Genomic DNA, 13,461 nt, shown 5'->3' on the forward strand with positions numbered 1-13,461 from the left:
TTCCAAACACATCTCCCATCTTGAAGGACAAGGCCAGCAGACACATGGGTTCACTGCTGACTGCAACTTCCTCACCAAGACCATCCTTACTTGGGATTATGGTGATGTTCCTTCATTGTCACTAGGTCAAAATCCTGGAACTACCTTCCTGTGAGTATACTTGCACCAGATGGGTTGCAGCAGTTCAAGAACGGAGCTCACCATTGCATGCTAGAGGGCAGTTAGGTTAAGAATAAATGCTATCCTCTCCAGCGATGTCCACATTCCCATGAATGAATAATTGGGGGCAAATGGAATTTAACGTTGGCAAGTGCAAAGTGGTCCACTTTGGTAGGAATAATGGTAGGAAGGATTATTACTTACGTGGAGAAAAACTGCAGCAGGCGACGATGCAGAGGGACCTCGGGGTCCTTGTGCATGAGTCGCAAAAACCCAGCTTGCAGGTGCAGCAGGTGGTCAGGAAGGCGAATGGGATGCTGGCCTTCATCGTGAGGGGGATTGAATATAAAAGTAGGGAGGTCTTGCTGCGGCTGTATAGGGCATTGGTGAGGCCGCAGCTGGAGTACTGTGTGCAGTTTTGGGCGCCGTACTTACGCAAGGATATTTTGGCCTTGGAGGGAGTGCAGAGGAGGTTTACTAGGCTGATGCCGGAGTTGAGGGGGTTGAGCTATGAGGAGAGGCTGAATAAATTAGGCTTGTACTCGTTAGAGTTTAGAAGAATGAGGGGAGATCTCATTGAGACGTATAAGATGATGAATGGGATGGATAGGATAGAGGTGGAGAGACTCTTCCCGCTCAGAAAGGACAGTAGGACTAGGGGGCACAGCCTCAAGATAAAGGGGGGGGCGGTTTAGAACAGAGTTGAGGAGGAACTTCTTCACTCAAAGGGTGGTGAATCTCTGGAATTCTCTGCCTGTTGAAGTGGTGGAGGCTACCTTGCTAAATATTTTTAAGACGCGGGTTGATGGGTTTTTGATAAGAGAGGGGATTAAGGGTTATGGGGAGAGGTCGGGAATGTGGAACTGAGCCACGACAGATCAGCCATGATGTTGTTGAATGGCAGGGCAGGCTCGAAGGGCTAGTTGGCCTACTCCTGCTCCTATTTCTTATTTTCTTTTGTTCTTAAAACTAAACTTTATAGAGGATGCAATATGCGCATTGGGTTTAATATAGAATCTATAATATAATGTGCACACTTTACAATATTATTAAAAATACATAAATTTATCATAATGGAAACATTTAACAACATTTCCCAAATATAGTATTATTTATTGCAAGACCAGATCAATTGTTTAGCGGTAAATATTAAACAGATCACCATTACAATCTGAGTGGCTTTGTTGACCCTTGGTGACCAGGCAAGTTGAAACAGTTGTAAAGAAGGCATATAGGATCCTGGGGTTTATAAATAGAGGCAGAGGGCATGAAAGCAAGGAAGTGATGCTACACCTCTACAAATCATTGGTCAGACCATACTTGGAGTATTGCTGGTTAGATTGAGTTAAGTGTGTGTAAAGGCAGTTTAAATGTGCTGCTTGGACTGAAGATATGCTGCGGTTATAATGCAGTGGGTATATCTGAGGCCACCCGCAATCTGGTGAGTTTCCCATGCGTGCATAATTAATGAGGCAGGAGGCAGATGATACAGCTCAGAAACAGACTATTTCAGCCAGCTGGGAAAGTGCTGTTTTTCACACCCGCACCTGCATTTAGTGCAATGCTGGGACAATCCCACCCCCATGTCACATCATACCCCCATGCCAAGCTCCAGCCTTCCATTCACTGTGGGACAGATGCAGATAACCAAATTAGAGGCTGGTGTGCTGGAAGATAAATGAGCACATTTCTTTACAATTACTGTTACCAGGTAATTAGGAGTATTGCATGTTATTTTACAATTTTTTTTCACTGAGCTTTCCATTTACTCTCTTTCTCTGCCTGCAGTTGACTTCATAGCAGTAAGCTGGAAGTAAAACAAGGGTCTGGAATTCATGTTTTGTTTTGTTTACTCTATTCATTCTTGAATCTGACTGCAACACCAGCATTTAGCGCAAACATCAGTGAATGCAGCAGTACTGAAGCTGCAGTCTGTCATTCACTGCTTCACCACAAATTGCAATGGGAAACACCATCTCCTACAGAACCGGAAATCAGCAAGATTCTGACAAGAGCTTCCCCTTTACTGTTCTGATATCAGTATTAAAAATCTTACAAACAAGTGAAGCCTTGTTCAATAAGAAGTAACTGTGCTTTCATAGAATTATACAGCACAGAAAGAGGCCATTCAGCCCATTATGTTTTCACTGGCTTCTGAAAGAGCTACCCAATTAGTCCCATTCTCCAACCCTATCTCTGTAGCCTTCTAAATTAATCATTTTCAAATATGTATCCAGCTCTCTTTTGAAACCTTCTATAAAATCCGCCTCCACCACTCTCTCAGGCAGTGCATCCCAAATCCCAGCAACTCTTTAAGTTACAAAGTTTCTCCTCATCTCACTCCTAGCTCTCTTGCTGAACATCTTAAAATTGGGATCCTTTGTCACCGATATACAGTGGCACAGTGGTTAGCACTGCTGCCTCACAGCACCAAGGACGTGGGTTCAATTCCGGCCACTGTTCACTGTCTGTATGGAATTTGCACATTGTTCCTCCATCCATTTGGGTTTCCTCCAGGTGCTCTGGTTTCCTTCCATAGTCCAGAAATTTGCATGGTTGTTTGATTGGCCATGCTAAATTGACCCTGGTATCGGAGGATTAGCAGGATAAATATGTAAGGTTACAGGAATAGGGTCGGGTGGAATTGTGGTTGGTGCAGACTCAATGGGCCAAATGGTCTACTTCTGTAGTGTAGGGATTCTATACCAACTAGGGGAAACAGAAATTCCTTCTTTACTCTGTCAAAATTGTTCATAATTTTGAACACCTCAGTAAGGTCACCTCTTAATCTTCTCTGCTCCAAAGACAATAAGCCCAATTTCTAAATCTTTCCTTGTATCTAAAATTCCTCATTTCTGGTATCATTCTAGCAAATATCCTTTGCACTTTCTCTCATTTTAACATCCTTCCTTAAATAAGGTGCCCAGAACTGAACACAATACTCCAAATTGGAGTAGAGTTGGCCTCCAAACCCCAGAAGACAACAGCTCCCAATTTCAATGAGGCATCCCTTGAACACCTGCTGAACACTGTGGACACTTGCCACAATGTCCTGTCCACCTTCTAAGCATGTTTCCTAAACTAAATCTTGAAATGAGTTGGCTTATAAGGAATGGTTGGACAGGCTAGACTTGCATTCACTGGAGTCTAGAAGAATAAAAGGCAACTTTATTGAAATATATAAGATTCTGAGGGAACTTGACAGGGTGGATGTGCAGAGGATGTATCCTCTTGTGGAAGAATCTAGAGCTGTTTGAAAATAAAGGGTTGCCCATTTAAGACAGATGAGGAGAGTCCATTTCTCTGATGGCCGTGTGGAAGATGACTCTAGCAAGCAGGGGCTTATAATGAGGTACAAATGTATTAAAATGACATTCTTGATGTGCTGTAATGGAAACATGACCTGCCATTGGTAGGTGGAACTGGCGATCACCAGACTGGTTTTACAATCACATAAAACCAATTTTTGGCCTTCTCATATTTTTCACTCTAGCCACTTATGATGCCAGCAGCCAATGGGGAATAGGAGAGAAATTCCAGCCAGAGGGTGGGCCGCAGAGCAGAACTTGGCTTGGAGACATAAAGGCACTTAGGGGTTGGGTGGAAGAGGAGAGTCCGTAAAAGGCATGAGGGACTTTAGGTGATGGGTGGAAGGCATGAGGTGGCATTGATGAGGCATGGGGAGTGTTTGGAGGGTGTGAGGTGTGAGGGCTGGAGGATCCTTTTTGGTCAAGTTCCCCAGCATCAAGGTGAGTCTTTTAAACAGTCGATCTCGACATCTGGCTGCCCCGTGATTGCCTCAATACTTCTTCTTGGGCCGACTGTCCTGACTACAGCCACCCCCCATGAAGATCCCACCAAGAGAGCATTTCCTCCTGAGGTGGGTAGGCCAAGCTGGAAATTCTCCAAACCCCAGCTACCTGCCTCAAGGAATATTTTTCTTATTTCTTAGCTTTAAAAAATTCTCTTGAAGGCGAATGGCGAAACTTTTTATTTTCAAAAGGCAATTGGGTATTTTTTTCATTTGCTTGTACATGTCATTATGTCAGAAGTTGCAAAAAAAAGCTTCTTGAGACACAATTCTGTGTGAAATGCATCTAAACCTTGACCAAAATAAATCTTGCTGAGGTTTTACTGTTTGATTAAAATGCCCATGGCTTCCTGAACAAAGAAAATACTATTGTTTTCTTCATTTTCAGTCTCCTAACAAATCAATGGTTTAATTTGACAGGTCAATCCATTTTCCACAGACCCGGAGGTGCTCCTGGATCAAACTAATATTAGAAGGCATTTTGTTGATTGTGAGTTTGTTTTGCAATTGAATTTGCAGGCTGGAATCTCCGACCCGGACACTGACAATGGAAGCCCCAAAGGGAGTGCATTTAACTGCAGTTGAGGGGGACCTGAAGGCAACATGTCGAAGAGAACTACAGCTCCAGTCTACAGATGGGGAGGTGAGCTCTCCTGCTGGAGATCTGCACTTGTTGATCTGTCACAGAGGTGTCTTCTTGGATCAAAATGTTACATGGCCCTGGGTTGAACACAGAAGATTGCAAGCAAAGCACTGTGGTTCATGTCTAAAGGATTAGGATACAAAGCAAAGAGTTAATTTTAAATTTATATGTTACTTCTTTAATGCAAAAAGGATAGGGCAAAACTGGAAAAAGCGATGAAATGGTTTGCAAAAATGGTATCAGAACTGGGAGAATATAATCATTCAAGAGCATTCCGTAGATTGAGGCTGTTTTTTTGTGGAAAGGAGAAGATTAAGAAGAAACTGTTGCTGTAGATTGTATGAAATCTTATGAGGTGCCATTGCACTGTTCAATTGTTGCATGTTTGATTATATGAGTCTATTTATTATTGATGCTTGCTGATCTTGATTAGTTAAGCCTGAGTGGAGATTTAGAGAAAACTAAATGAACTGTAGAAATTACTGGAAGCAAAGAGCTGTCAGCGTGGAGGAGACATTAAAAAGAAAACTCTTGTAAATAAAGTTCCTGCACACATCAGGTGAAATCTTGTGCCTTCCCCTGAGGTGAATTTGTTGGTGGGGGCATTTAATCAGGGAGGGGGTGGCGGGTGTGTTACCTCAGCACTTCCATCCCAATTTTGTCAGTGGCCAATCTTCGTGCCCGGCTCCCAATTGAGGCTCTTAAGTAGCCAATTAATGGCAAATTAAAGGGACACATTGTGATGCCAGTGCTATGAATCCAGTGGCTGGTGGGGCAGCTTGCCGTGCGGTGTGTAGGACAAGCAAAATGTGGCATCTTTGCTTGCTAGCTTCTAGGCACCCAGCACAAGGAGAGGCTATTGACATCCTATCCAATCTCAAACCTTATATATTTAATATATTTACATAACATATTTACATAAAATATTTATTTTTAACCATATTTACTCTGGCCCTGAATTGATTTTGGGATTCCACCTGAATCATCCAACAATGGATTCAATCACCTGATAGGATGGAGACACGGAGGCTGTTCTCCTTGGAGAAGAAAAGTGTGAGAAGAGATTTGATAGAGGTGTTGAAAATTAAGAAGGGTCTGAACAGAGCAGATCGGGGGAAACTATTCTCTTTGTCAGAAGAGTTAAGAACTAGAGGGTGCTGATTTAAGATGATTGGCAAAAGAAACAACATTAACATAAGGAAACAAAGATGCTGCCAGACCTGCTGAGTTTTTCCAGCATTCTCTGTTTTTGATCAGGAAGTAATTGTTTATGCAGTCAATGGTGAGGATCTGGAATGCACGGCCTGAGTGTATGGCAGAGGCTGATTCAATCAAGGCTTCCAAACGCAAATTTAATAATTATCTGAGAAAAGAACGTACAGGCTACAGGGAAAAGGTAGGGGAATAGGACAAGGTGAGTTGCTCTGTCAAACAGCTGGGTTTGACAGGAGGGTAAATGAAGGGAATTTTGATTTAATACTGAAGCTAACTTACAAAAGCATTATGAGTCTTATGTAAAATGGAAATTCCTTGTTGGTTGAGAATGAATAATAGGCTGTCATTTAATCAAATCAAATAATGTTAAAACCCAGAAAACTGCAACTTGAATGATTTATGGATATCATCTGTGATTAAATTATTTGCTTGCAGTCATTCTGCAACATTTTTTCAATGTTTTGCTTCACAGCTGTGACTGTTATTCTTTCATGCTCAGTGATTAGACCTGGATCATTTTCACCAACAGTTTAAACTACTGAGCGACTGAAGAGTACAACCACAAATAATGAGCTCTCATTTAAAATTATACCGGGTCAGTAGCAGGGGCTGCAAGGAAAGTGCATAGCGAAAGTTTCTGTTCTTCAGAAGGCATCAGTCTGATTACTAACTCATTAAGATCCGTTTAGACAGTCCTGTATGTTAGGACATAGAAAATCTGAAAAGAGGAATTTGATATGTCCCCTGTATTAACATTTGACAGGATTGTCAGTTTTTAACTATATACAGGATCCCAGGATACATTTAATACCATTGCATACTTGGGGCTGAATAATACCATTGGGGGAATGGCTCATCCCCATTCTATCACTGGAGACATGTTTGACTCCATGCTGTCCCAGCCCTTAGACATTATGTGCTGTGGGGAGACTAGACAAGGGCCGTGTGGGACTGAAGCCAGTTGGCCGGCAGCTCCATCAATCCTGGCAGCATCATTGGCAGCTGTCTGCACTACAGGAGAAGAAGGAAACAGGCCCGTGGATCCCTGAAGCCAGTAATTCTGCAGGAGGTTTGTTAGGTCAGAGAGGGGTTTAAGTCTTTGGGCAGATAGGAAGGAAGGGGGGATTTTAATTTAGGGGGCTTGGTGTCCAGTGATTGGCAAAGGGCAGCATGCAAAGATCGAGTTCCTTCCTGCTCTTTGAAGAGATTTTTAAAATTTTGGGCTGCCTGCCCTTGCGCAGCTGCCCATGCCAAACATTTTATGGTGTGTGCAGAATATTATCTTGGGCAATTGGCTTGATAATAAGTCTGATTGACCCTGGGCTACATATTTGAATATAATGGGTGGGCTGCCGAGTTTACCATAGAATCCATACAGTGCAGGAGAAGGCCATTTGACTCATCAAGTGCCCACCCATTATATTCAAATATGTAGCCCAGGGTCAATCAGACTTATTATCAAGCCAATTGCCCAAGATAATATTCTGCACAAACCATAAAATGTTTGGCATGGGCAGCTGCGCAAGGGCAGGCAGCCCAAAATTTTCTCTGAATGATTCTCTGAAAGAGCATCCTCCCCCCACCCTCCCCCATCCCCAATCCTGTGCATTTAACATGGACAATCCACCTAACCTACACATCTTTAGACTTTGGGAGAAGACCGGAGCACCCGGAGGAAACCCATGCAGACACGGAGAGAACGTGCAAACTTCACACAGACAGTCACCCAAGGCTGGAGTCGAACCCCAGTGTCTTGCACTATGAGGCAGCAGTGCTAACCACTGTGTCACCGTGCCACCTCTCTGTTTGGCATCTGCCCACCTCCTCTATGATTGGGGTGAACTCATGGGTGGGAAGAGCGGTGTTGGGGTGGGCACACTGACCCCATTTTACATGTCCCGTACCCAAAACACACTGGTGGAGGCAAGTAAATGAAACCCTTGGTGTGAAGCTTTGAAAATGTAATCTCAAAGTCCCATTTGCAACAGCAATGCAGTCAAAATATATACTATGGGAAAATACTAGTACATGAAAGTCAACAATTAGGAAATTGTGTAGAAATTCAGGCAGGAATTTTACACTTAAAGAGCAAAAATGCTCATAATAAGTTACCAATGAATGCCTTTGAAGGAGACAATCTTTGATCCCTGCCACAAACACCATATCCTAGTCATTGACTTCATCTTCCTCCCCAGGCATTGCCTCATGCTGGTTCAGAGTGTTGACAACATCCAACCTCCTGTTAGAGCCTCAGCTGAGCTTCCAATCCCATATTCACCAGAAAGACCAACCTAAAATCAACCAAGTATGCTCTTATCTCTTCCTCAACACATCCACAGCTGTAATCCTTACGCATGCTTTTGTCACCACTAAACATAAGAACATAAGAAATAGGAGCAGGAGTAGGCCATCTAGCCCTTCAAGCCTGCCCCGCCATTCAATAAGATCATGGCTGATCTGTCGTGGCTCAGTTCCACATTCCCGCCCTCTCCCCATAACCCTTAATCCCCTCGCTTATCAAAAACCCATCAACCCGCGTCTTAAAAATATTTAGCAAGGCAGCCTCCACCACTTCAACGGGCAGAGAATTTCAGAGATTCACCACCCTTTGAGTGAAGAAGTTCCTCCTCAACTCTGTTCTAAACCGCCCCCCCCTTTATCTTGAGGCTGTGCCCCCTAGTCCTACTGTCCTTTCTGAGTGGGAAGAGTCTCTCCACCTCTATCCTATCCATCCCATTCATCATCTTATATGTCTCAATGAGATCTCCCCTCATTCTTCTAAACTCTAACGAGTACAAGCCTAGTTTATTCAGCCTCTCCTCATAGCTCAACCCCCTCAACTCCGGTATCAGCCTAGTAAACCTCCTCTGCGCTCCCTCCAAGGCCAAAATATCCTTGCGTAAGTGCGGCGACCAAAACTGCACACAGTACTCCAGCTGCGGCCTCACCAGTGCCCTATACAGCTGCAGCAAGACCTCCCTACTTTTATATTCAATCCCCCTCGCTATGAAGGCCAGCATCCCATTCGCCTTCCTGACCACCTGCTGCACCTGCAGGCTGGGATTTTGCGACTACAGTACTTACTGAAAAAAACTGTTTGAGTCAAAGGGCAGGGAATGGTCAGATCACTTGCCATTAGGCTTATTTTGGAATACAACTCAGTTCCACTGATACACTGACCTGTGTTTTAGTTTAAGTTATTTTCTGGAAAGGACGACTGGCCCATCTCTCCTACATCAAAGTGACATATCTATGGGAATTTATGGGTTACTTTGAGAATTTTATCCAGTAAACCATTGTAAGGCCTCAGCTGTGAGTTAGCATGAGCCTGAAAGACACAAAACCTTTACCAGGCTAAGACAACAAATCCTAGATTAGACTGATTTTTGCCTTGGCATTGCTTAAAGTAACAAAAAGACTGCGGAAATTGAAATTCTGAAATAAAAACTGAAAATGCTGGAAGTGTTCAAGTCTGGCAACAGGCCTTTCATCTGGACTGGACTGATGGAAGGTCACAGACCTCAAATGTTGATTGTTTCTCTCTCCATAAATGGTGCCAGAGCTGCTGAGCATTTCCAGCATTTTTTGTTTTTATTTAAACAGGTGCCATGCTGGCTCCCTTAGGAGTCAAAGAGGACAACAAATCCTGATCTTTTTGTGTCCTACCCGTATCTGTTCCACCTTTGCACAGGCCTAGAGCTGCTCTAATTTTCCTCTTCAAATTGTAGAATCTTACACTTTTGATGGAGACCATTTGACCCATTATGCCTGCACCAGCTCTTTGCACTAGCTATCCAATTAGACCCACTCCCTTACTCATTCCCATGTCATGATAAAAGTTTCCCTTTGATACACCAGTGATGCATCCAGAGCCTGGAGTTGGCTCCAGCCATTTGATTTGGAATGGAGTCTGTGTCTGTCTGCACTGTCACTGATGAAGTGGAACTTAAGGAATGTCAACTAAATGAAAATTGTTGTAACTTTCTTTGAGAGCCATGCAAGTGGATGTGTTTTGTTGAGGGATCTTTGCAGAAATGATAGATTCTAAATATCATGATCATGATACCATAAAGAGTGTCGTGCAGTCGAGAAACAATAATGTTAGGATTAATGATTAGCTGACTTGAATAGGTCTAATATATGGCCATTTCATTATGGCACATCGGAAGTAATTTGTCACAAATAAATCTAAAGTTTTTTTTTGCCTGCAGCTTGAACTGTCCCCTTAAAAGCTTATCTGCAAAATGGGATTGTCCTGTTGGACCAAAAACAGAAAATGCTGGAAAATCTCAACAGGTCTGACAGCATCTGAGAACAGAGAATAGAGCCAATGTTTTGCGTCTGGATGACCCTTTGTCATCCCTTTGGACTATCTATTCAATTGTTCGCTGCTGACACCGTATTGATTACAGTTATGTGTCTTTATTTAGCATAAGCAAAAATTAATACAATACAATATTTAAGCAATAGTTTATAAAGGAAATAACTTGTTGTCATTTGGCTTGAAGGCATGATCCAGTCTCTGCATTGCCTATTCACATGTGCTCATTTCCCTGTGTCACCTCCAGATCTTTTTACTCAGAGAGCGCCGTCCAAAAAGTTAAACTGCAAACACCGAAACTGTCGTAAACTTCATCAAATCACCATGAAGGCACACACATACTTCTGGCCACAGCACTGGCCTCACCCCCACACCACCACCCTCACCCCCTCCCCTGTCTTCTTTGTCTGTCAGCCTGAGCACAAGCATTTTCTGTTGATAACTACAAGAGTTTTAACTGTAAATAAATGTCAGGTTTAATATCATTCTTTTTGCTAATTCTAACAAGGGAGAAATGTATTGGGTCCCCTATTATTCATCATTTATATAAATTACATTGATGACTATGTGAGGGGTACGATTAATAAGTTTGCAGATGACGCAAAGATTGGATGGGTGGTTAACAATGAGGCAGAGTGTCTTGGGCTACAAGAAGATATAGATGGAATAGTCAAATGGGCAAACAAATGGCAGATGGAATTTAACTCTGAAAAGTGTAAGGTAATACACCTTAGAAGGAGTAATTTAATAAGAAATTACTCAAGGAATGGTAGGTCACTAGGAGGTTGTGTCGAACAAAGGGACCTTGGCGTGTTTGTCCACAGATCTCTGAAAGTGGAAAGGCATGTTGGTAGGGTGGTGAAAAAGGCATACGGGACACTTGCCTTTATCAATTGAGGCAGAGATTACAAAAGCAGGGAAGTCATATTGGAGTTGTATAGAACTTTGGTGAGGTCTCAGCTGGAGTACTGTGTGCAGCTCTGGTCCAACATTATAGGAAGGATGTGATTATGCTGGAGAGGGTGCAGACAAGGTTCACTGGGATGCTCTCTGAGGTTGCAGTAGAAAAGACTAAGCGGCAATCTGTTCGAGGTGTACGAGGTTATGAGAGACATGGACAGAGTGTGTAAGAGGCAGCTGTTCACCTTAATTGAAGGGTCAGTCATGAGGTGACATAGGCTCAAGGTGAGGGGCAGAAGGTTTGGGGGAGATGTGAGGAAAACCTTTTTTTACCCACGGGCTGGTGACAGTCTGGAATGCACTGCCTGGGAGGGTGGTAGGGGTGGGTTGCCTCACATCCTTTTGAAAGTATCTGATGAACACTTGGCACATCATAATCATAATATTCAGGGTTGTGGGTCAAGTGTTGACAGATGGAATTAAATGGGAGCTCAGATGTTTCTAATGTGTTGGTACAGACTCGATGGGACGAAGGGTCTGTTCTGTGCTCTATGGCCCTATGACTCCATTGTTCTGTGAAATGGTACTACAGCCCAGCAAACATATTATTAAACTGCAATCTAGGAAACCTCAATACTGGAAAATAGTAAAAGAGATTAAATTTGATTGTATTTTACCAAATAACAATAGTTCTCAGTCCACGCAACAGGGGCAAGAGATAACGATGTAGACAGCTTCAAATCTCAGACTGTTCTTCCTCCTACATGGTTTTTAATATCAAGTTTCCTTGTGACCATTAATCATTTTGCACATGCAGCTAATTTTTCCAAAAGCTGTTAAGTTTCATGGAACAACTGTCAAAAGTAGACTCTTAACCCTTTGAAACCTGAAGTATCTTACAATAAACCTAAGATTTTAATGGAGGTCTAGGCCAGAGCTGAGTCCACTTGCTGTCAATGAACAGACCTATATTCCAACCTCAACCTGGGGAAATGCAGCAAAGCTAAGGAAGCTTCCAGTGTGGGCAGTTCTTTCCTCAGACCTGCCCTGTCTGACAGAAAGGTCCACATTTTTGGGTGGATGAAGATAAGCACCATTCAAGCACCATCAAAACCTTATTGCCTGAAGTCAGCTAAAGCAGATCGTAAAATAAAAGCAAAATACTGTAGATGCTAGAAATCAGAAACAAAAACCAAAACAATTAATGTGCAATTGAAACTCTGTTTCTGTCTCCACAGGTGCAGCTGAGTTTTTCCAGCATCTTCAGTTTGCAATTCATATCCTATTTGATTTCTCTTACAAAACTCTGCACTCCTGGACAAATAACCTCAGGATTGTGCCACTGGCTCCTGTTAGATTCAGGTCTGCCACTAGCAAGAGAAAATTTAATGAGAGTTCTGTCATCAAATCTGATTAAAGTCCAAAATCTATCCGACAATGGACTAGGAATAAATTGAATTCCGATTTTGGAATCATTCTAGAATCTGTCTTGCCTTTCATAACAAAGACCTGAAGATAAGTTGCGCCATTGAAACATGACATCCAAGGCTTTTTGGTCCTGCCAGTGGCAGGACAGGAAAATCTGGAGTGTGGCTTTTCCGTCCTGCCTAAAATGCCCCCTGCTGGTGGGATCAAAAAATCCAGTCTTACATTTGTATTACTCAAATTTTGTTAACTCTTCTACACTGAGGCCGTTTTGTATGCCAGCATGAATTAAATGGAACTAAATTTTCATTTTGTTTAATTAAATAATGTGATAAACATTGCACGTGTTCAGTCTACAACATCACAGTCTATAAGTCACTGGTATCACAAAGTGTAGTGAGTGAGGTTTCTCTTCTCATTTCTTTCCTTCAGATATTTTTAAATGCAAAGACAATCCGATTGGGAAACATCCCCCAGGTCTCCATCCCTTCATCCTCAGCCACTTCTTCGAACCTACGTCAGACTGTCTATGAAGTGTGCGTGTGTCCCAGTGGAAAACTCTTTCTATCTCCAGCAGCGACAGGTTCCACCTGCCAGTCGAACAGCAACATCTGTTTGCGGATATAAATCTGTGGACTCTGTTGCAATTCTACCACCATAAAAGCCTTTTCGACACTGTCTCTTGGCATCTGTTTTGACTCTCATGGTGAATCAGGAACCACAATGTTGTTACAAAGCCTCTGCTGTGGCACAGTAGTAGGACGTGGCTACCTTTCAAATGGGAATAGGCTGTTCGGTGTATAAACTGTCGGGGAAGAGATATATGCCTATACCAGGAGAACCTGGATACCAACCTTTTCCAGAGAGGGGGAGAAATGCACAGGTGCCTTTGCTAATCTAAGTAAAGCACATTTTTTTTTGTTGTTAGCAGGACCTGATTATGAAATAATGTAATATTTAATACCACAAATCTGATAAGTCATTTCT

The 13,461-nt window shown here is 42.7% G+C and overlaps 1 protein-coding gene across 1 annotated transcript in view; it reads left to right on the forward strand.

The window, feature by feature from the left end:
* Positions 1 to 13,101, forward strand: part of sgcz (sarcoglycan zeta) — an 864,473-nt gene extending 851,372 nt beyond the window's left edge. Inside the window, exons 7-8 of the mRNA XM_080198167.1 lie at positions 4,490 to 4,613; positions 12,907 to 13,101. Coding sequence (XP_080054293.1) covers positions 4,490 to 4,613; positions 12,907 to 13,101 — 319 coding nt within the window. The remainder of the gene's footprint in view (positions 1 to 4,489; positions 4,614 to 12,906) is intronic.
* Positions 13,102 to 13,461: the final 360 nt, after the last annotated feature.

The sequence above is a fragment of the Carcharhinus amblyrhynchos genome, chromosome 1 (assembly GCF_965287045.1).
Source record: "Carcharhinus amblyrhynchos chromosome 1, sCarAmb.v2.hapA, whole genome shotgun sequence".
Taxonomy (NCBI): Eukaryota; Metazoa; Chordata; class Chondrichthyes; order Carcharhiniformes; family Carcharhinidae; genus Carcharhinus; species Carcharhinus amblyrhynchos.